This window comes from Pristiophorus japonicus, chromosome 7 (genome assembly GCF_044704955.1).
Source record: "Pristiophorus japonicus isolate sPriJap1 chromosome 7, sPriJap1.hap1, whole genome shotgun sequence".
Taxonomy (NCBI): Eukaryota; Metazoa; Chordata; class Chondrichthyes; family Pristiophoridae; genus Pristiophorus; species Pristiophorus japonicus.
Genome location: NC_091983.1, coordinates 40217407 through 40242465, shown reverse-complemented (window position 1 = coordinate 40242465; position 25059 = coordinate 40217407). Strand labels below are relative to the sequence as shown.

At 42.5% G+C, this 25059-nt stretch overlaps 1 protein-coding gene across 1 annotated transcript in view; it reads right to left on the bottom strand.

Annotated features, from left to right (window-relative positions):
* Positions 1-354: 354 nt before the first annotated feature.
* The window catches only part of agpat5 (1-acylglycerol-3-phosphate O-acyltransferase 5 (lysophosphatidic acid acyltransferase, epsilon)), a 147462-nt gene continuing 122757 nt past the window's right edge, over positions 355-25059 (bottom strand). The window contains exons 7-8 of the mRNA XM_070884912.1: positions 14378-14501; positions 355-2378 (exon numbers count right to left, since the gene is read on the bottom strand). Of these exons, the coding sequence (XP_070741013.1) occupies positions 2153-2378; positions 14378-14501 (350 nt within the window). The 3' untranslated portion in view covers positions 355-2152. The remainder of the gene's footprint in view (positions 2379-14377; positions 14502-25059) is intronic.

Genomic DNA, 25059 nt, shown 5'->3' with positions numbered 1-25059 from the left:
AATGCACATTACATTCAGGGATTTTAAAATCTACTGCCTGACTGCATGTTTAATGACCATCTATACCTAGAGAATACGGTCTCAGTAATGCAGCAAAATGAGATCTTTGAGGGATTCCAGATTTTAGCTAATTTACAATAGGAGCTTGAGAATATCCCCAATAACTTTCTATTGCTATCATTTAAAATATGTTATCTATAAAATAGAATACAAGTAGGCAGAACATGTTTAAATACTTTTTCATTTTGGATAGTGAAAATGAACAACAGATATGGCGACATTATACTTTAATCATTTAGAATTTATTTATGCAACATGTGTTACACAAATTATAATGCTTAAAAAAAGCTGTAAAAGAAAATATTAAAACCAATATGCATGCAAGTATATGGTACTGTGATAAATGTTGTAAACATACTGTCTATTAAAACAAATGTGCTTTTAAAAATTGAACATCAGAATAAACCAACCTGCATTAAAGGTGATTTTTATTTTATTACTTATAAGAAACTATGATTAATCACATTGGCATTGCACCATTTGAATTATCCTGAAAATATGTAAAAACATTGATAACACTTTCCATTAGCTCACTGTTGTGCTCTTGGGGAAAGAAATTCAGGATATGTAATCATGCCAGTGATAACACCCAAAAATTATTATAAATATTTACTTTGCTTGAATTGTGTTTGAGGTAAGTAAAATTAAGAGTGGGTTTAACTATTCAGCATTCATAAGCACTATTCCAACAGCAGGTGCACTCAAATAGTACACTTAGGAATTATAAACTTTGAGCAAGATTAAAAACTTTGGATTTGTACATTTGGATAAAGTGGGCTTTACTGTACATACTGCATGTAGAAAAACAAAAATCTGAGAAACCACAAGGAAAGATTTAGTCTAGCTTTCTTGGCCCACTAGAGGGAGTACCGGCTTTTCCACAAGCAAGTCCAGTTGCAAGTTATAATTGTGATGCATTTCTAATATGCCTGTATTAAGACTGTCATCAGTACCAGTGTGGAGAATGAACCAGTCAGTAACAGGCAAAAGGCACATGCTTTCTGTAAATACAGTAAACGGCACATCAAGGAATCACATAGTTAAGAACAGTTCACAATCACTAAGCAACTCAATGACTAAACAGACAAGCAGTAGATTCTTAACCATTTATCCACACGAAGGTCAACATGTACTGTAACTCACTCATTTCCCAGTGCTTTATCTTCATCGTATTGTATGTCAGATGATGGTATTCAAGGTGATGTATGAATACAACTGATGACAACAAATTGTTTCAGTCCAACAACTTGACCATTTATGTACATTTAGTACATATATACCATCTGAAATGCCACAGTAATTATATTTTTTTTAAAAATCACCATTAGTTCACAAAACTAAGCAGTCAGCAACTAAAATTAAGCATTTTATCCATCTTTCACAGCCACGCTTATAATTGCATTGTTTTTTTCCCCCACAGGTAAACCATGCTTCAAAGCAATTTCATCGTACTGGAAATGTTTTTGAAAGCGTGATTTTAAAGATACTACACTTAGCCAGAGTAGTAGAAAGGACCATGAATCACTTAATTACCTTTTTCATCATTTAGAGCACCATCACTATCGGCTGGTTCTAAAAACACCCTTAATTCAGAACAAAATTCAATGATGCATTCTGAAAACAAACAATTAAAAAGTCTTTTCATGTAATGTACAGCATAAAGTAACAGATTCAATGTAAGCAAATACTGTAATACATCAGTGTTTGCCCATCGAAACAGTACAGCCTGTAGCTACTTGTAATGTCAAATCAAACGCTTTCCCAGTTCTCAATAGGATTCAATCCCACACCATATGAATTCTTTAAACAGCCTACAATAATTTGTTCTTCAAACTGCACAGAAACACGTCGGGGCTTTAAAACTACATTGAGCAGGTAAACTATTACCACTACATTACAGCCATACTACACAGATACATTACTGGAATATGTTCATTTCAATCATTAAGGCAAATGTTTTTTATTAGAATATAAAATTTCTTCAACAGCAATTTTGAAATCCCATTTTACAGGTAACTTCCAAAAAAATGCTATACAAGCAATTACATTAGGGTATTCTAAATAATTAGAACTTGCATCAAAGGATGGAATTTTAGGGTCTAATATTAACCCATAGCCAGCCCACTAAAGTTCCATAAATCCAGGTCTTCATATAAATCTTCCTTCCAGATTCTGTGAGGAGCATGGGGACTGTCAGACCACCAAGGAAGAGCAGGGATGGTAGAGTCCTCATAAGGCTCAACTGTGATTTGCGGCCTTCTCCAGGAAATTTGCATCGCTCCTTTTCATCTTCTGCCTCATAGAATTCTGTTAGCAACCTATCAATGACGGGAAAAAAACAACAATGGAAGCTTCAGGTTATATAAAAACGAAAGTGATTAGAAACAATCTTGAAAGGCCAAAAGTTCAAACTTCCAGCTAAAATTAGAGTTTGTAATTCAAGATGGTTCTAGTGAAGGAGTTAAAATGCATTACTCACAAAATATGCTCAGAAAATGCCACATGCTAGCATTTATATTCAATTAGCATTATAAATTCCTCATATTTGGAATGGATAAAACAGTAACTGTCCTGGGATCTAACCGAGCTAAGTCCTGAGAGCAAAATGCATCTATTAGAGTTAGGAACTCGGTTAGTGTTCAGCTGCAGATTTTCTTGATAGCAAACTCTACTTTGGTAAAAATAATTTGAAAAAGTAAATGGAGCCAATAACAAAATAGAAAATATATTGACTTTCCATTTACTTTGATTGGTGGAACAGCACCATCATCTCATAGGTAGTCCCTCGGAATCGAGGAGGACTTGCTTCCACTCCGAAAGTGAGCTCTTTGATGGCTTAACAGTCCGATACGAGAGCCACAGACCCTGTTACAGGTGAGACAGACGTTCGTCGAGGGAAGGGGTCGGTAGGGCTGGTTTGTTGCGCGCTCCTTCCGCTGCCTGCGCCTGGTCTCTGCACGCTCCTTGAATCGAGACTCAAAGAGCTCAACACCCTCCCGGATGGACTTTCTCCATCTTGGGCGGTCTGCGACCAGGGTCTCCCAGGTGTCAGTGGTGATGTCGCACTTTACCAGCGAGGCTTTGAGGGTGTCCTTATAATGTTCCTGCTGTCCTCCTTTGGCTCGTTTACCATGAAGGAGCTCCGCATAAAGCATTTGCTTAGGGAGTCGCGTATCTGGCATGCGAACTATGTGGCCTGCCCAGCAAAGCTGATCGAGTGTGGTCAGTGCTTCAATACTGGGGATGTTAGCCTGGTCGAGGACACTGATGTTGGGCCTGTCCTCCCAGGAGATTTGCAGGATCTTGCGGAGACATCGTTGGCGATATATCTCCAGCGACTTGAGGTGCCTTCTGTACATCGTCCATGCCTCAGACCCATACAGGAGGGCAGGTATTACTACAGCCCTGTAGACCATGAGTTTGGTGGTAAATTTGAGGGCCTGGTCTTCAAACACTCGTTTCCGCAGGCGGCCGAAGGCTGCGCTGGTGCACTGGAGGCGATGCTGAATCTCCGCATCAATGTCTGCCTTTGTTGATAAGAGGCTCCCGAGATATGGGAAATGGTCCACGTTGTCCAGGGCCACGCCGTGGATCTTGATGATTGGAGGGCAGTACTGTGCGGTGATGACATGCTGGTGAAGGACCTTTGTCTTTCGGATGTTAAGCGTAAGGCCCGTGCTTTCATATGCCTCAGTGAATACATTGACTATATCCTGGAGTTCAGTCTCTGAATGTGCACAGACGCAGGCGTCGTCCGCATACTGCAGCTCAACGACAGAGGTCGGGGTGATCTTGGACCTGGTCTGGAGGCAGCGTAGGTTAAACAACTTCCCACTGGTTCTGTAGTTTAGTTCCACTCCAGCGGGGAGCTTGTTGATTGTGAGGTGGAGCATGGCAGCGAGGAAGATTGAGAAGAGGGTTTAAGTGATGACGCAGCCATGTTTGATCCCGGTGCAGACGTGAATTGGGTCTGTAATGGATTCCCTGGTAAGGATCACGGCCTGCATGCCATTGTGAAGCAGGCGAAGGATGTTGACAAACTTTTGGGGGCATCTGAAACGGAGGAGGACGCTCCATAGATCCTCACGGTTGACAGTGTCAAAGGCCTTTGTAAGATCGAAAAAGGCCATATATAAGGGCTGGCGCTGTTCCCTACATTAATCCTGCAACTGCCACGCTGCAAAGATCACGTCTGTTGTGCCGCGTAGGGGACGAAATCCACATTGTGATTCCGGGAGGAGCTCCTCGGCCACAGGGAGAAGACGAATGAGGAGAATTCGAGCGACAACTTTCCCAGTGGCTGAAAGCAGGGAGATTTCCCTGTAGTTGCCACAGTCGGACTTGTCCCCCTTTTTAAAGATGGTCACAATCACCGCATCTCTGAGATCTCCCGGCATGTTCTCCTCCCTCCAGATGAGAGAGATGAGGTCATGTATCCGCACCAACAGCTTCTCTCCACCATATTTTAGCGCCTCAGCAGGGATTCCATCCGCACCCGTAGCCTTGTTATTCTTCAGCTATTTTATGGCTTTGCCTACCTCGTGCAACGTTGGAGTTTCACCGAGTTGGTGGTGGGTGGCATGCTGCGGGATGGAATCGAGAACACTCGCGTCAAAGGCATAATGAATCACAATGTTGTTCAACCTTCAGTTTCACAAATTCTGCAAAGTTCTGTAATATATTGCAAGCTTGCCGATTTATAAGGAAAACTTCCACAATTCAGTGTACTGGAGGAGATCCTGCCTCCTGTAAGGGGGGCTATAGTTCAATGGCAACAGGGAGAGAAATGTGCAATCTTCCTTTCAGGGGCCAGGAATGCGATGAAAAAGTCTGAATGGGTTCTGTAAAAGGACAACGACTAGCAAAGATAGTGTGTTGTAACAGCATTTGAAGATTTTTCTCAAGCAATTACATACAAACAAAAAAAAAAACTATTTCAATTCAAGTATAAATAGAACAAGAGCTTATGGATCAGCTGCTTATGCAAAATGACCAAGAGTGTTGCAGGTGCATAAGATTGTATGATCTTTCCTTCTTCCTATAATTTTATGTTCCCTTGGGGAAATAATCTCTTCTTGGTATTCGAAGTGAAACATGCACTAAAGAGAGTAAGTGTGTGTGTAGTGGTATTAAATGGATTAGGCATTACTTTTGTCCATCCTCTTAATATTGCTCTTGGGAGTAAATAATTACAATCCATGTTAATAGTGATCCTACATCAGCTGTTTTTGTTCATGAAGAAGCAATTGGAAGGTTTCTCCCCAAACTGCTGGGAGGTGACTTTTAACAGAAAACCCAACATTACTGCCTAGTCTGAGTTTTCACAACATCAGAAAAAGTCGGTTGGTGCATAAAATGACCTGAAATTTAAAAGAATAGCATGTAGGACTGTGGAAGCCAAGATAAATGCATAGAGTGCCAAAAAGAAAACCCCAGGATGCCCTGAAGAGAAACAAGTACCCCATGTGGGTACTATGGGCATCTAGTTATTACATACTAATATTACGTAGTCGACTGCACAGAAACAGGCCATTCGACCCAAATGGTCTATGCCGATGTTTATGTTCCACACAAGCCTACTCCTACCCCTCTTTATCTAACCCATTAGCATATCCCTCGATTCTTTTCTCTCTCGTGGTTACATAGCTGCCCCTTAAATGCATCAGTGTTTATCATTTATTGCTCTGGGCTACAGCATAGATCACTTAAGATTAAAATGAAAATAGTAGCACAGAATTCTGTACATTTCCTATAAGATTTTTTCCTGCTTTCATTCTTGGGATGTGGGCATCGCTGGCAATGCCAACATTTATTACCCATCCCTAATTGCCCTCGCCACCTTCTTGAACCACTGCCAGCCAGTGAGGTGAAAGCACTCCCACAGTGATGTAAAGGAGGGAGTTCCAGGATTTTGACCCCGTGACGATGAAGGAACGACAATATATTTTCAATTCAGTATGGTGTGTGACTTGGAGGGGAACTTGCAGTGATGGTGTTCCCGTGCACCTGCTGCCCTTGTCCTTCTAGGTGGTAGAGGTCACGGGTTTGGGAGGAGCTTTCGAAGAAGCATTGCTGAGTTGCTGCAGTGCATCTTGGAGATGGTACACACTGCAGCCACGGTGTGCCAGTGGTGGAGGGAGTGAGTGTTTGAGGTGGTGGATGGGATGCCAATCAATTGTGCTGCTGCGACCTGGATCCTGCTGAGCTTTGAATGTTGTTGGAGCTGCACTCATCCAGGCAAGTGGAAAGTATTTCATCACACTCCTGGCTTGTGCCTTGTAGATGGTGGGAAAGGCTTTGGGGAGTCAGGAAGTGAGACACTCACCACAGAATACCCAGCCTCTGATCTGCTCTTGCAGCCAAAGTATTTATGTGGCTGGTCCAATCAAGTTTCTGGTCAATAGTGACCCCCCTGCCCCGCAGGATATTGATGGTGGGGGATTCAGTAATGGTAATGCCGTTGAATGTCAAGAGGTGGTGGCCAGACTCTCTCTTGTTGGAGAGATCATTATCTGCTACTTGTGTGGTGCGAATGTTACTTGCAATTTATCAGCCCAAGCCCGAATGTTGTCCAGGTCTTGCTGCATGCGGGCACGGACTGCTTCATTATCTGAGGAGTTGCGAAGGGATCATTTAAGATTTGAGAATAGATGATTGTTTTGGCCACACCACCAATGATCATTCACTTTGCTAGATACAAGTATGTAGACGTGCAGCAGGTATCCGGATATAACTTTGCAGGAAACTTGGCTTGATTAGTCCTTTCCCCCTTTATTCAGATTAAATGATCAATTAACATGTCAGTACTGCTATCCAAACCAATCAGTGTTTTTTTCCCTACTCAGGTAATGTTCACCATCTTTTGGGTCCTCTTGCGTATTGTATCACAAATACAAATAAAATTATTCCCCCTGCTGAAATTTATTCTATTAACATGGAATGTTTAAATCTGACTTTTCCACAAAATACAGGATTTCAAATTGGGAATTCAAAAAAGGGTACTGTGGGATTAGGTGCATTTACTTTGTGAAATGAGCACAGGACTTCGATAGCGCCACTTCAGGAATATTTCTACATTTCATCATTTTTCCATTACAGTGCAAAAGAGCACGAAGTTGATCATGAATATGTGCCCAAGCTTATGGTATCTCCAATATGACAAGCAATACTCAAATGTATTGGAAACCAAAAACAGAAAATACTGGTAATACACTGCAGGTCCAACATACAAATAAAGGTATATTAACATTTTAGATTATATGCCCTTTGTCAGAACTCAAAATGTTACCATAGGTTTACTTTTCCAGATTCTGCATTTCTAGCATTTTCTGCTTTTATTTCAGATTTCCATCTTTTGCAGTTTTTTTCTTTCAAACATTTTTCTTGTATTTGCTATGTACAAACTCATTTTTGCACCAACACATCATCTGCTTAGGTATGTTATAGAATCATAGAAATTTACAGCACGGAAGATGGCCATTTCAGCCCATCATATCCACACCTGCCGACAAAGTGCTATCTAGCCTAATCCCACTTTCCAGCTCTTGTCCGAAGCCTTGTAAGATACGGCACTTCAAGTGCAAATCTAAGCGCTTTTTAAATGTGAAAGTTTCTGCCTGTACCACCCTTTCAGGCAGTGATTTCCAAACCCCCACCACCCTATGGGTGAAGAAATTTCCCCTCAAATCCCTTCCAAATCTCCTACCAATTACTTTAAATCGATGCCCCTGATAAGGGAAATAGGTCCTTCCTATCCACTCGATCTAGGCCCTTCATAATTTTATACACCTCAATAAGGTCTCCCCTTAGCCTCCTCCGTTCCAAAGAAAACCAAGCCAGCCTATCCAATCTTTTCTCATAGCTAAAATTCTCCAGTCCAGGCAACATCCTCATAAAGCTCCTCTGTGCCCTCTCGAATGCAATCACATCTTTCCTGCACTGTGGTAACTAAAACTGCACACTACTCTAGCTATGGCCTAACTAGTGTTTTATACAGTTTAAGCATAGTCTCTCTGCTCTTGTATTCTATGCCTCGGCTAATAAAGGCAAATATTCTGTATGCCTTTTTAACCACCTTATCTACCTGGCCTGCTCCCTTCAGGGATCTGTGGACATGCACTCCAATGTCCCTCGACACTTCTCAGTGTCCTATCAGTTAATGTGTATTCCCTTGCCTTGTTAGCCCTCCCCAAATGATCGCATCCTCAGTTTAAAAATATATTTGACCTGTTCTATGGTTCACTATGTATGTACAGGTATTTTTAAGCTGCTATGAAAAGAACAAGTGGTATTCATGTAAATAGTTAGATCAACACAAGCTGTTTTTTTAAGTAATAAAAAGCAAAATTATTCTCATTATGGTCATGAGCTGATGCCCAGAGGCACATCAGATTTTTGACACTTTTACCTGAGCCAATCATAACAAAACACTAGAGGCATATGCACTACATGGGGAGTATTACCCAACTGTTGCAGGTTTAAGCTCACTAATTGCTTGGTAAATAGCATAATAACTGGCTCAGCAACATTACTGCTCAATTGTAAAGCATCCAAGACACAGCAAGTGCATGAAATAATATTCCTGGACTCTGTCAGCGGGCGAAAAAAACCACTGACAGAACAATTAACTCTCACTTAACATACACACACTGCACCAAAAAAAAAATTCTCCAGTATTTAGGATTAGGCACTCACCCAAATGTTGCTAGTGTAAAGTGCTTACTTAAATTTTCTCCAAACAGAAAAGCTGGGCACCAGGGGCGAGAGAGAGGGGGGAAGCGCAAGAGAGAGAGAGAAATAGAGGGGGTGGGGCGGAAGAGAAAGAGAAAGAGTGTGGGGGGAGAGAAAGAGAGGGGAGGAAGGAGGGGAGAGAAAGAGAGGGGAGGAACATAAGAACATAAGAATTAGGAACAGGAGTAGGCCATCTAGCCCCTCGAGCCTGCTCCGCCATTCAACAAGATCATGGCTGATCTGGCCGTGGACTCAGCTCCACTTACCCGCCCGCTCCTCATAACCCTTAATTCCCTTATTGGTTAAAAATCTATCTATCTGTGACTTGAATACATTCAATGAGCTAGCCTCAACTGCTTCCTTGGGCAGAGAATTTCACAGATTCACAACCCTCTGGGAGATAAAATTCCTTCTCAACTCGGTTTTAAATTGGCTCCCCTGTATTTTAAGGCTGTGCCCCCTAGTTCTAGTCTCCCCGACCAGTGGAAACAACCTCTCTGCCTCTATCTTGTCTATCCCTTTCATTATTTTAAATGTTTCTACAAGATCACCCCTCATCCTTCTGAAGTCCAACGAGTAAAGATCCAGTCTACTCAATCTATCATCATAAGGTAACCCCCTCATCTCCGGAATCAGCCTCTGTACTCCCTCCAAAGCTAGTATATCTTTCCTTAAGTAAGGTGACCAAAACTGCACGCAGTACTCCAGGTGCGGCCTCACCAATACCCTATACAGTTGCAGCAGGACCTCCCTGCTTTTGTACTCCATCCCTCTTGCAATGAAGGCCAACATTCCATTCGCCTTCCTGATTACCTACTGCACCTGCAAACTAACTTTTTGGGTTTCATGCACAAGGACCCCCAGGTCCCTCTGCACCGCAGCATGTTGTAATTTCTCCCCATTCAAATAATATTCCCTTTTACTGTTTTTTCCCCCCCCAAGGTGGATGACGTCACATTTTCCGACATTGTATTCCATCTGCCAAACCTTAGCCCATTCGCTTAACCTATCTAAATCTCTTTGCAGCCTCTCTGTGTCCTCTACACAACCCGCTTTCCCACTAATCTTTGTGTCATCTGCAAATTTTGTTAAACTACACTCTGTCCCCTCTTCCAGATCATCTATGTATATTGTAAACAGTTGTGGTCCCAGCACCGATCCCTGTGGCACACCACTAACACCACTAACCACCGATTTCCAACCCGAAAAGGACCCATTCATCCCAACTCTCTGCTTTCTGTTAGCCAGCCAATTCTCGATCCATGCTAATACATTTCCTCTGACTCCGCGTACTTTTATCTTCTGCAGTAACCTTTTGTGTGGCACCTTATCGAATGCCTGTTGGAAATCTAAATACATCACACATCCATCGGTACACCTCTATCCACCATGCTCGTTATATCCTCAAAGAATTCCAGTAAATTAATGAAACATGATTTCCCCTTCATGAATCCATGTTGCGTCTGCTTGATTGCACTATTCCTATCTAGATGTCCCGCTATTTCTTCCTTAATGATAGTTTCAAGCATTTTCCCCACTACAGATGTTAAACTAACCGGCCTATAGTTACCTGCCTTTTGTCTGCCCCCTTTTTTAAACAGAGGCATTACATTAGCTGCTTTCCAATCCGCTGGTACCTCCCCAGAGCCCAGAGACAATTTTGGTAGATTATAACGAATGCATCTGCTATAACTTCCGCCATCTCTTTTAATACCCTGGGATGTATTTCATCCGGACCAGGGGACTTGTCTACCTTGAGTCCCATTAGCCTGTCCAGCACTAACCCCCTAGTGATAGAGATTATCTCAAAGTCCTCCCTTCCCACATTCCCATGACCAGCAATTTTTGGCATTACCATTGAATCCCCTATCACTATTGCTCTCCCACTCTTTTTCCTGCCCTCCTGTGCAGCAGAGCCAGCCACGGTGCTATGAACTTGGCTGCTGCTGCCCTCCCCTGATGAGTCATCCCCCTCAACAGTACTCAAAGCGGTGTATCTGTTTTGCATTAGGATGACCGCAGGGGACCCCTGCACTACCTTCCTTGCACTGCTCTTCCTGCTGGTCTTCCACTCCTTATCTGGCTGTGGACCCTTCACCTGCGGTAAGACCAATTCGCTACACGTGCTATTCACGTCATTCTCAGCATCGTGGATGCTCCAGAGTAAATCCACCCTCAGCTCCAATTCCGCAACGGAAGGAGGGGAAGAGAAAGAGAGGGGAAGAGAAAGAGAGGGGAAGAGAAAGAGAGGGGAAGAGAAAGAGAGGGGAAGAGAAAGAGAGGGGAAGAGGAAGAGAGGGGAAGAGGAAGAGAGGGGAAGAGGAAGAGAGGGGAAGAGGAAGAGAGGGGAAGAGGAAGAGAGGGGAAGAGGAAGAGAGGGGAAGAGGAAGAGAGGGGAAGAGGAAGAGAGGGGAAGAGGAAGAGAGGGGAAGAGGAAGAGAGGGGAAGAGGAAGAGAGGGGAAGAGGAAGAGAGGGGAAGAGGAAGAGAGGGGAAGAGGAAGAGAGGGGAAGAGGAAGAGAGGGGAAGAGGAAGAGAGGGGAAGAGGAAGAGAGGGGAAGAGGAAGAGAGGGGAAGAGGAAGAGAGGGGAAGAGGAAGAGAGGGGAAGAGGAAGAGAGGGGAAGAGGAAGAGAGGGGAAGAGGAAGAGAGGGGAAGAGGAAGAGAGGGGAAGAGGAAGAGAGGGGAAGAGGAAGAGAGGGGAAGAGGAAGAGAGGGGAAGAGAAAGAGAGGGGAAGAGAAAGAGAGGGGAAGAGAAAGAGAGGGGAAGAGAAAGAGAGGGGAAGAGAAAGAGAGGGGAAGAGAAAGAGAGGGGAAGAGAAAGAGAGGGGAAGAGAAAGAGAGGGGAAGAGAAAGAGAGGGGAAGAGAAAGAGAGGGGAAGAGAAAGAGAGGGGAAGAGAAAGAGAGGGGAAGAGAAAGAGAGGGGAAGAGAAAGAGAGGGGAAGAGAAAGAGAGGGGAAGAGAAAGAGAGGGGAAGAGAAAGAGAGGGGAAGAGAAAGAGAGGGGAAGAGAAAGAGAGGGGAAGAGAAAGAGAGGGGAAGAGAAAGAGAGGGGAAGAGAAAGAGAGGGGAAGAGAAAGAGAGGGGGAGAGAAAGAGAGGAAGAGGGGGGGGGGGGAAGGAGGGGAGAGAAAGGGGGTGGGGGAAGGAGGGGAGAGAGGGGTGTGTGAGAGAGGAGCCCCCTCAGCACTGCACTGGAGTGCCAGCCTAGATTTTTTTGTGCTCAAGTCCCTGGAGTGGGACTTGAACCAACAATCTTCTGACTCACTGAGCCACAGCTGACAAGATTAATGGATCAAATAGCATTTCAATGTTTTTAAGTAGTGGAAAGTGCTGGTTAATAGAGCAAAGCTCATTTAAAACAGATAGTAAAAGCTTTTACCGATATATAAAAAGGAAAAGAGTGACTAAAGTAAATGTTGGTCCTTTAGAAGATGAGAAGGGGGTTTTGTAATGGGAAATGTGGAAATGGCTGAGACCTTAAACAATTATTTTGCTTCGGTCTTCACAGTGGAAGACACAAAAACCATGCCAAAAATTGCTGGTCATGGGAATGTGGGAAGGAAGGACCTTGAGACAATCACTATCACGAGGGAGGTAGTGCTGGACAGGCTAATGGGACTCAAGGTGGACAAGTCCCCTGGTCCGGATGAAATGCATCCCTGGGTATTAAAAGAGATGGCGGAAGTTATAGCAGATGCATTCGTTATAATCTACCAAAATTCTCTGGACTCTGGGGAGGTACTAGTGGATTGGAAAGTAACTAATGTAACGCCTCTGTTTAAAAAAGGGGGCAGACAAAAGGCAGGTAACTATAGGCCGGTTAGTTTAACATCTGTAATGGGGAAAATGCTTGAAGCTATCATTAAGGAAGAAATAGCGGGACATCTAGATAGGAATAGTGCAATCAAGCAGATGCAACATGGATTCATGAAGGGGAAATCATGTTTAACTAATTTACTGGAATTCTTTGAGGATATAACGAGCATGGTGGATAGAGGTGTACCGATGGATGTGGTGTATTTAGATTTCCAAAAGGCATTCGATAAGATGCCACACAAAAGGTTACTGCAGAAGATAAAGGTATGCGGAGTCAGCAGAAATGTATTAGCATGGATAGAGAATTGGCTGGCTAACAGAAAGCAGAGAGTCGGGATAAATGGGTCCTTTTCGGGTTGGAAATAGGTGGTTAGTGATGTGCCACAGGGATCGGTGCTGGGACAACAACTGTTTACAATATACATAGATGACCTGGAGGAGGGGACAGAGTGTAGTGTAACAAAATTTGCAGATGACACAAAGATTAGTGGGAAAGCGGGTTGTGTAGAGGACACAGAGAGGCTGCAAAGAGATTTAGATAGGTTAAGCGAATGGGCTAAGGTTTGGCAGATGGAATACAATGTCGGAAAATGTGACGTCATCCACCTTGTAAAAAAAAAAATCAGTAAAAGGGATTATTATTTGAATGGGGAGAAATTACAACATGCTGCGGTGCAGAGGGACCTGGGGTCCTTGTGCATGAATCCCAAAAAGTTAATTTGCAGGTACAGCAGATAATCAGGAAGGCAAATGGAATGTTGGCCTTCATTGCAAGAGGGATGGAGTCCAAAAACAGGGAGGTCCTGCTGCAACTGTACAGGGTATTGGTGAGGCCGCACCTGGAGTACTGCGTGCAGTTTTGGTCACCTTACTTAAGGAAGGATATATTAGCCTTGGAGGGGGTAGAGATGATTCACTCGGCTGATTCCGGAGATGAGGGGGTTACCTTATGATGATAGATCGAGTAGATTGGGTCTTTACTCGTTGGAGTTCAGAAGGATGAGGGGTGATCTTATAGAAACATTTAAAATAATGAAAGGGATGGACATGATAGAGGCAGAGAGGTTGTTTCCACTAGTCGGGGAGACTAGAACTAGGGGGCACAGCCTCAAAATACGGGGGAGACAATTTAAAACTGAGTTGAGAAGGAATTTCTTCTCCCAGAGGGTTGTGAATGTGGCATTCTCTGCCCAGGGAAGCAGTTGAGGCTAGCTCATTGAGTGTATTCAAATCACAGAGAGATAGATTTTTAACCAATAAGGGAATTAAGGGTTATGGGGAGCGGGCGGGTAAGTGGAGCTGAGTCCACGGCCAGATCAGCCATGATCTTTTTGAATGGCGGAGCAGGCTCGAGGGGTTAGATGGCCTACTCCTGTTCCTAATTCTTATGTATGTTCTTAATGCAAAACCACTGCAATTTACTATTTACACATGAAAGTAATCTGACACACTCCCAACTAACCTTATGAACAGTGGAGGATGCAAGGAATTTTGAGTTATTAATATTTCAGGTGTTCACATGGTTTCAAAAAATACAAATTTTTCAACACCTTGCATATACCATGTTTCACTGATATTTAAACAGATTTACAGTATTTTAATCCCAGCTCTTTATCAATAAATCTATTAGATTATATGCTGTCAAAGGACTTTGAAATTTCATAAAATGCTAGGTTGAAGTCAAAATAATTTCAGTGGAGCACTAAAGCACTTGTGCATTTGTTAAGTAATTATTAAATGATTACTATGGCTGAAAAGTGCCGTTACTAACTTGTCTTTCATTTCAAAGCGTCCATGTAACCACCTCTTCAGGAAAATAGCTTCCTCAGGAACTTCTTTCACATCTACACGCTCAAAGTAAATGTGTATCCTTGGACACTCCCGGCACAAGAATTCTGTGAATCAAAGAAACAATGAACAGTAGATGTAAGACAAGGAAAGGCATTAATATCGCTGGCAAATTGTGCCAGTGTTATGAAAATACAATTTTTCTAAATAACTGCCCTAAAGAAAGTGCAGGTAGTTCAGAAGAACTGTGAAAGGAATGACTTATCAATTTCTAACTCGGTATTTTATAGATGGTTTCTTTTTGGAGTTGATTCTTTATAAGTGTTCCAATATATACAAACAAGCAAAAGGCAATTAAGTGTAAAACACATGTTCATTATTTTCATCTGATCAGCTTGCACTTATTGTAAGTGATGTACAAGGCATGGACATTTCAGCTTCACTTAAAATCCAAACATACTGAAACAAATAGAAGACAAAAAAACGTACATTAATATCTGCTACATTATTTAACTTGATACGAGATCCAGGATTGGGCAAGACGGATTTACCCGCCCCCAACCCCCAAGATTTTAAATATTGACAGTTCAACATAAATCACCACTGCAAACTCCAGAGGTCTTTGCTACTGACTTCTTTCCTAGAGTCCCCTGACTATCCCAGAAATGAAGCAAGTCTTCATGATCTGAAAACTAGCGTGCCCGACATACAAATGACCTATTCAGAAACTCCACTCATTAGGATGACATTACACACCACGGCAATAAAAATAGTTGCATTGAAAGAAGCCATTTTACATCAGCTCAATTTTATTTCCATTTCTTTTCACCGATGAATTCCATTTTGAAGCAATGAAGTACTACCATTTTACCATGACACCTTAAATAACTCAATTAATTGATATATCTTCACAGAATGCATTTTGTGGTGAGTTCAATGAAGCTGTGCTAACAACCCAGAAAGGTACTTGTATGGAAATGTATTTATACCATTAAGCCTGTAGATTAAGGATTTGTATCACTGATGGTACACAAAAAAAAACTTGGTGGTATACAAGTGGAGAGACTGCAATCGGCACTCCCAGTAGGCAGCAGCGTTCACATGCAGCATGTCTAGGGAAATGGCAGGCGTGTATCCCATCAAAATGAATAGATGAAATATCATGGGCTATGTGTCTGCTATTTCCTGAGATGTACTCCCTGCAATGCTGAATCTCAAAATCACTCCTATAGAAACAACACCTATACTGAAATAACACAGCTGAAGTTGTTTACTTTGGATGGCAGTGGTTCTAATTTTTCATGCATATTCATTGGTCTTCTGGGTTCTGTTTCCTGCAAGCCAGATTCATTGCCTCTTTGAGACTTGGCATTGCAATAATCACTTTAAAAACTGCTGTGGATGAGCATGCAAAAACAAAAATACAAAATTTTACTGCAACAGTTTTTAAGCACTTCTCAAAGGATCTTGCGCAGTGGGAATATTGTAGAGTTAAAATGGATGACTTCCATTGTCAATCTTATGGCAAGCAAATGGATAGTAAAACTGAGACCGCCCTCAAACTTTCTTGGAACAAACAAAATATAGTTTGGGGGTGAATATTTGAAAATAAATACTTGCATATGATCTGGAACTCGAAAGTCACTCTCTCGTGCTATTCGATGACACATTTATCACAAACCGCTATCTTAATATATTGTTCCAACTCTATGGGTAGTTAACAATGCAGTTAAAGACATATTGGAAACCACAGCAATTTGCAATTTCTGTTACTGAATGTGACACAAGTGATGAGAAATTAAGCCAGGGGAAAGAATGGGAGAAGCAAAATACCCAGCAAGATAACAAAGTGTGTCATGGATACGTGAATACAGGTTTGCAAATGAGTTGAACCAACAGAGTTGTTTGCTCGTTTTACTATAGTATTAATTTGTACCACTTTTTGGATGATTAACTTAACCCAACAGATATGGTTAGGACAATTCCCATATGGATATGAAGTTTCTACCAGATGTTCAACTTTTCTACCACGACACACGACCCACTTAAGCGGCACAAGGAATATCAGCAGCCATTTGCGACAGTTCAAGTAAAATGAGCATCCTTCGTAGTTGTAAGAATTCTGCCATTTGTCAGTTTTGGCCAGAATGAAGGAAAACGGACCTAGACTTTCGAATGCCATTTGTTCAAGTTGGGAGAGTGATCCTTGGAAACTAGAGGACAAAAAAAGGCCTGTCAGACTTACATTGAAATCTTGGCTTGTTGCAAGGATGACTGCAGTTTGCAGATGGAATAAAAAGTTTCTCTGTTCTGAAAGCATGAAGACCATCACACTTTTCCTCTTCCTCAGAAGATCTCCCTGATACCCAATTAGAAATGTGTAGATATGTAGACATCACAGGCTGAGAAAGGCTACCACTTATGCACTTTGCAAATTTTCTGGGCATCATGCTGGACTGAATGGGATAACTTAGTACACATCCTTGAGGTCCACGAATGCACCTGAATATTTTGCTTTGGCGTTATCCTCTAATGACTAGTTCAAAAGCCTTTGGGGAAGCAAAAAGCGACAAGAATTACTAAACAATTAATTATTCCCTTAATCAGCAATGTGTAACTTTTGGTAATTTTCATTATAAATTTACTTCATCAATTTATATTAAAGCATTAAATTGATTATTTGAAAATTAGAAATTTCAGACTCTCCAAAAGACATTGGTTCTGAACAAGTAATTGATAAAATTGAAAAACTTCTGAATTTCGTAGCATCGTAGAAACTTACAGCACAGAATGATACTATACAGCCCATCGTGCCTTTGCTAGCTCTGTGATAGAGCAGTCATGCTTAGCCCCACATTCCCGTTTTTTGTCGGGAACCCTGCAAGTTCCTCATCCTAAAGAACCTGTCAAAACTCCCATTTCAAATTATTTATGGAATCAGCTTCCATACCCTTTTCAGATTGAGCATTTCAGATCCCGACAACTCTCAGCAAGAAAGAAATTCTCATCTCCCCCTTCAGATCTGTTGCCAATGATTTTAAATCGATGACCTCTGATTATTGACTCACTAACCAGAGGGAATAATTTTTCTCTATCTACTCTATCAAAACTTCTATGTCGGGTCTTAACTTTCTCTGCTCCAAGGAGATCAGTCCTAACTTTCTAATCTCTCTTCATAACTGAAGTAAGTCTCTCATCCCTGGTAACATCCTGGTAAACCTCTTCTGTACCTTTTCTAAGACCTTTACATCTTTCCTGAAGTGTTAACTAGAATTGTCTACAATATCACCTCCCAAAACTGCATCCTCTACCACCTAGAAGGACAAGGGCAGCGGACTCATGGGAATACCATCATCTTCAAGTTTCCCTCCAAGTCACATACCATACTGACTTGGAAATATATCGCCGTCCCTTCATCGTCTCTGGGGCAAAATCTTGGAACCGCCTCACCAACAGCACTGTGGGAGTACCTTCACCCCACGGACTGCAGTGGTTCAAGAAGGTGGATTACCACCACCTTCTCAAGGGCAATTAGGGTGGGAAATAAATGCTGGCCTTGCCAGCGATGCCCACATCCCAGGTTCAACGGAAAGTAAAGAGTACTGCTTTGATAAACGATTGCATGGTGAAGATTCTTCTGTGCAGTCTGAAGTCGGCTGGGAAACTAACAGGACTAACAACAGGTAGTGAAGACACCATCAGTGCTTGAGACACACATCAGCATCAGAGAAAGGCAGCATTTGCAATATATACTCAATAGGAGGAATTTAAAACTGGGTCTTAAATGCAGCTCCAGAAATAAGATTCGATGAGATGAAAAAGCAACTTTTTAGCATTTAAAATATATGTACCCTTTGAACTAGGGTTCCTGATATTGGGTCTTCTAGATCAGATACAGGATTGCCTTCTTTTGGGTCACAGCTGAAATGTTTCTTTGTCAAACCCCACAAGTGTCACCATTAATGTTATAAACAGTGACTAAATCTAGGCACACTATTCACATTGATACCATCCCAGGAGTGTAAAAATGCCATGAGACAATCATTTATTTATTGTTTAGTTTGGAAGTGGTCATTTTCAGTAAATCTTTAGTCAAGAGGCTAGATCTTTTAGTACAATTTTTTCCCCCCCCACAGTATGACTTTCAAAAAATTATTTTCAAAATTGTATTGGTGCTGGAGAGTAGAGCACTAAATAGCTAGTGCAGAATAAAGTAGTGATAATAAATTTCAGAAAGGAGCTTGTAATCTAGACATTACTATGTAAAAGAGACTGAACCATCTTTACTGTGGTCAGACAGAAGGCCAGCTGCATTTTTCCATCTGATTGGGAGATTCACCATGAATATATGTAGTCAATGTTTGCCATTCAAATTCACATGGAGAACTAGCTGGATAAGCATTGAGAAATTAACAAAAGTGCTTTAAAAAAAAGTGCATCACCAAGAATGATGGTGCAATTCATTTTTTTTTCAATTGCACTTATGGATAACTGTGCTCTTATGGTAGACAAATCAGGAAGTTCCCAAGTTTGAGCTCTGGTCTTTGCTGACCTCAGGAGGTCAGTGGTCAGGCTTTACAACTTGCTTCAGTCCTTGAACACGTCGTCTCCCAAATATGTGCACATGTCGTCTCCCAAATACGTGCCCATCTTTCCTGCATCTCCTGTTTGAACCTCCAATCAGGTTTCCACCTTTGCCACAGCACTAAAAAAGCCCTAATCAGTCACAAATTACATCTGATGTGACTGTGACCATGGTGCATTATCCCACGATACGTTTGCAGCCTTTGATATGGTTGACCACACTGTGCTTCTCCAACATCTCTCCTCTGTTGTTCAGTTGAGTGGGACTACCGTTGTCTGGTCCCTATCCAGTTGTAGTCAAAGAATCTCCTGGAATAGCTTTCATGCTCCCACACGGTTATCTCTGGAGTCCCCCAAGTATCTATCCTTGGCCCCCTCCTATATCTCTTCTGCATGCTGCCCCTCTGCGACATCATCCGAAAACATTTGTTCCGCACGTACGTTGACGACACCCAGCTCTACCTCACCACCACCACCTTTCTCAACTTATCCACTGTCTCGGTATTGTCAGACTTCTTATCCAACATAAGAAATAGGAGCAGGAGTAGGCCACCTGGCCTCTCGAGCCAGCTCCACCATTCAATAAGATAATTGCTGATCTGATCTTGGCCTCAACTCCACTTCACTGCCCTCTCCCCATAACCCTCGACTTTCTTATTGTTCAGAAATCTGTCTATCTCCAACTTAAATATATTCAATGACCCAGCCTCCACCGCTCTCTGGGGTAGAGAATTCCAAAGATTCATGACCCTCAGAAGAAATTCTCTCTCTTTTCCGTTTTAAATAAGCGACCCCTTATTCTGAAACTATGGCTCCTAGTTCTTGATTTCGGCACGAGGGGAAACATCCTCTCTGCATCTACCTTGTTGAGCCCCCTCAGAGTCTTATACATTTCAATATCATCTCTCAGTCTTCTAAACTCCAATGAGTATAGGCCCAACCTGCTTAACCTTTCTTCATATGACAACCCCTTCATCTCAGGAATCAACCTCGTGAACCTTCTCTGAACTGCCTCCAATGCAAGTATATCCCTCCTTAAATAAGATGACCAAAACTCTATGTAGTACTCCAGGTGTGATCTCACCAGGTGTTGTAGGGCTTCCCTACTTTTATACTCCATCCCCTTTGCAATAAAGGCCAACATTCCATTTGCCTTTCTAATTACTTGCTGTACCTGCATGCTAACTTTATGTTTCATATACAAGGACCCCCAGATCCCTCTGCACCACAGCATTTTGTAATCTCTCCCTATTTAAATAATAATTAGTTTTTTATTTTTCCTAACAAAGTGGATAACCTCACATTTTCCCACATTATACTCCATCTGCCAAATTTTTGCCCACTCACTTAGCCTATCTATATACCTTTGCAGATTCTTTGTATCCTCCTTACAACTTGTTTTCCCACCTATGTTTGTACCAACAGCAAATTTGGTTACATTACACTCAGTCCCGTCATCCAAGACATTAATATAGATCGTAAATAGTTGAGGCCCCAGCACTGATCTTTGCAGCACCCCACTAGTTAGTTTGCCAACTTGAAAATGACCCCTGTATCCCGACCCTCTGTTTTCTGTTAGTTAGCCAATCCTCTATCCATGCTAATATATTACTTCCAACCCCTTGAGCTCTTATCTTGTGCAGTAACCTTTGATGTGGCACCTTATCAAATGCCTTCTGGAAATCCAAATACATGACATCGACTGGTTCCCCTTTTACCACCCTGCTCGTCACATCCTCAAAGATGATTTCCCTTTCATAAAACCATGCTGACTCTGCTTGACTGCATTATGATTTTCTAAATGTCCGGCTACTACTTCCTTAATGATGGACTCCAGCATTTTTCCAACCACAGATGTTAGGCTAACTGGTCTATAGTTTCCTGCTTTCTGCCTCCCTCCTTTCTTAAATAGGGGCGTTATATTTGCGGTTTTCAAATCCGCTGGGACCGCTCCAGAATCTAGGGAATGTTGGTAGATTACAACCAATGCATCCACTATCTCTACAGCCAATTTTATCTCGTCCAGGACCTCCAGTCCTGGACAAGACAAATATTTCCTCCAATTAAACACTGGAAGACTGAAGCACCATCTTCAGTCCCTGCTACATACTCCACTCCCTAGCCACCGATTCCATCCCCCTGGCCATGGTATCAGGCTAAATAATCAGTCTGGGTTTCCAGACTGCTTATCTCTGCTGAAAAACAGACATGCACGGTAAGCTAAAAGTAAAACTGTACATCAGCTGTAGTGTCGACAGTATGCCAATATCCACTGACTAGGTGATATAGATCATTATAGACTGCAAAAGGCCACTAACATATTGGAAAAAAATTAATTATGAATAGCGCAGAGCTGAGGGAAAAAAGTACTTTGGAGGGAGTGGTAATTGGGGGGGGGGGGGGTGGTGGGGTGGATAGAAAGACAAACTTCACTACAACAGGGAGACTTTTGGTTTCTTGCAGTGAAATTTTGAGTGGACTAAAAAATCCAAAACAGTTGATACACAAAGTTACAAGTCTTGTCATTGAATGAATTAGTTGCCACCTCTTATCTCAATGTTGCACCCTCTCTTCTGCAATTTTTCTGGTTTCTAAATAGCATTTTATGATCTATAGTACCTGTGATTACAATTGATATTTTGTAAAAGTCACAGTATTTTAAAAATAATACCGGGATTATTCATACTGTTGTTAGTACACGGAACAAAAATCAAACAATATTTGCACATGAATGAACATGGTCATTTGAGGCATAGTACAGATTGGAGCCAATTTTCTCTGCTATACGTGAGTTGAAAACAGCTGGGTTTTATCATGGAAATCACAAGGGAACACAGGCAGTCCCAAGAACATTTCATTTTACATCACTTGAACTTTCCCAAGGGCTTTCTAAATCCAACGTTGCCGCAATATAACTAATCCTGCAGTGTTTTTGATAGATTGCAGTTATCTAGCAGATACTTTTCAGCATTTTAACCCAGTGTTCTAGTTCTTAAATCTTTTAGATTCCAAAATTAATACATCGCTCAGAACAGATAATAAAAAACCATACATGCACGGATTTTTTTTTTATTTGCTGCCAAACATCAGATTACACTGTAGATGGAATCATAGCGAGAATGTGACCAGGGATGAGGCACTACAGTTAGAGAATTGAGAAATTAAGAGTTTTGTTTCACTAGAGCCAAGAAGGTTAAGGGTTAACCTGATCAAGATTACAAAAGGAATATGAGGAGGTAAATAATGATGGACTATTTCCACTGTTGAGATGGTAACAAGGTGGTACAAATTTAAGATAATTACAAAAAAGGGAATATTAGAAAAAAAGTAATTCTTTATACAGAGTCATTAGAACATGCAATTCTCTGCAACAAATCGATGTTGAAGCAGAGTCCATAAACTCAGACAGGAATTACACAGTTGCTTGAAAAGGGGATTATTAAAAGTAGTGGACTTGGATTAGTCCAGGTGGCTCATGTGGAGAAAAACAGTGGTGCAGATGTGATGGTCAAGATGCCCTGTTTCTGAACTGCAACATGCTATGATTTTATAGGTCAAGCTTTAGAAATGATGGTCACATTGTTAAAAGCTCTCGAAGATACATGATAACACATTAGGCCGAGAACACCTTGAGCCTCCCATTCTCAAAATCAACATATTTTTAGAACTGAAGTTAACAGGCATGGACTTTAGATCATCACGGTCACCATTTGTACTGAGAAAGGTAGAATAAAACCTTTTGTGGAGGGGGTAATTTCCATATGAAATTGGTAACTATAATTATTTTTCACAATTCAATAAAGGAGTCCTAGTCAAACAAACAAACCTAGTTGCCCCATTTCTTCTGAAAATCTGTCGCAGAGAAAAAAGTTAGTTTACCCACCTCGAACTACCTTCATTATATAGGCTTGAAAAACATCTGCAGAACAACTACATGGAAGATTCCACATCCTAAAACAGAAATGCTTTTATCTTGTTGCTAACGACATGAATATGACAGGTATCCTTGCTCATCAACAATTACTTCATACCACTGTTGTCGTGTAGGTTTCATTATTTAATGAAGTGTAATGATACATATACATTACGTTACATACTATTCACTCTCTGGATTTGCTTCATCAGTTTTCCAATACCATACTTAACTTGATAGTGTGCTTTCCTGCTTTCTGTATAGTTATGTTATATACAGTTTGTAAGAAAAAAATCCCATTGTCTGATTATGCTTTAAAAAAATGTACATCGTCTTGAATAATTTGACAGGATAAGAGTTTAGAAAATATTTTGAGATATAGGCAGAAATCTGCCACATTCCTACACTCATATCATATGAGACAAAGGCTCAGATGACTCAGGCCTGGAATGCACCTACTCCTTCTAGCTACAGCTAGAGCTACAAGCAACACAGGCCATAGGGCCCAAGTTTTGAGAACGGCGCAGTCCCGACCTGGACGCCCATTTTTCGCGCCACAAAGTGCGCCTAAAAAAAACTTCCAGATTCTCCAGCTGCCTGCAGGTCCTCTGGCCCTCGGCGCAGCGCAGCATGAGCTGTAGGGGGCGGAGCCAGGTCCCTGCGCTGAAAACAGTGCCGGGACCTCTGCACATGCGCGCTACAGTGGGCGCGCATGTGCAGTAGCTCCAGGCGCCCGAAACTGTGAGGGAGGGGCCGAAGCACGCAGCCCCTAGCCCTATGGCCTCACTGGGGCTGCGTGAATAAGGCTCCTCCCACAGCCAGTTCCTGCTCCCCCCCCCGGACCGGACCAGACACCGACCCGACTCCCGCACCCCCCCCCCCCCACCCCAACTCCCGCTTCCCCGCCCCCGGACCGGACCGGACCCGACTCCCGCTTCCCCATACCCCTCCCCCCGACACTGACCCGACTCCCGCTCCCCCCCCTCCCCCCGGACCAGACCCGACACCGCCTCCGGACCGGACCCGACCTCCCTCCCCCCCGACCTGACCTCCCTCTCCCGACCTCCCCCCGACCTCCCTCCCACCACCCCCCTGAGCCGCTCACCCCCCAACCAGACCCAACGCCACCTACCTGTAAATCTGGTGCTGGAGACGGGCCCTGCCCGAAGTCTTGGGCTCGGCCGGTTCAGCTTCCCCCTTCTCCTTCTCCCCACCAACCCCCATCTCCTTCCCCCCCCCCATCTCCTCCTCCCCCCTCCATCTCCCCTCCCTCTGCTTCCCCCCTCTCTCCCTCTACTCCACTCCTCCCGCTCCCCTCGCTGTCAGAAACACAGACACTGACAGACAGAGAATGAGAGACACACACAGACAGAGAGATAGAGACACTGACAGAGACACACTGGGGGGGGGGGGGGGGGGGGGGGACACATCCCAGCACGCTGCTGGAGGGCTACCGGTGCTGCAGTCGGTAAGTAGAAAATATTTTATTTATTGATTTAAAAAAAAAAATTAGTTCTTAATTTTTTTTGATTGATTTATTGGTTGATTTATTGATGTTTTTATAATTTATTATTGATGATGGCTCTTTATTTGTAAAACTGAAGTGTTTAATGTTTGTAAACTTTCCTTTAAACCCCCCCTCCCCCCATTCCCTACGCCTGATTTGTAACCTACGCCTGATTTTCTAAAGTGTAGACAAGATTTTTTCGAGCGTACAAAAATCTTCACTTACTCCATTCTAAGTTAGTTTGGAGTAAGTTTTCACTGACGAAACTTTGAAAACAGGCGTAAGTGGCCAGACACGCCCCTTTTTAAAAAAAAATTCTGTTCCAAAGTGCAACTGTTCTAACTGACTAGAACTGGAGCAAACTAAATGGCAAGAATTCCGATTTCTAAGATACTCCGTTCTACACCAGTTGCTCCTAAAAATCAGGAGCAAATCATGTCGAAACTTGGGGCCATAATTTAGAAAGTAAGCTGGATCGATTTCTGGTAGATTTTTTTTGTGGGGTGGGGCTTGATAGAAGAGAAAAGAGGGGATAAACCCAAAAGGAAAATGATTCAGTATGCCAACCACGACCCCCCTCTCTCATAAAAGTAGTCACGATCCAATCCTAAGAATTCCAACAGACCTAAACTGTTGCAAATAATTTCAGCCATAACACTGA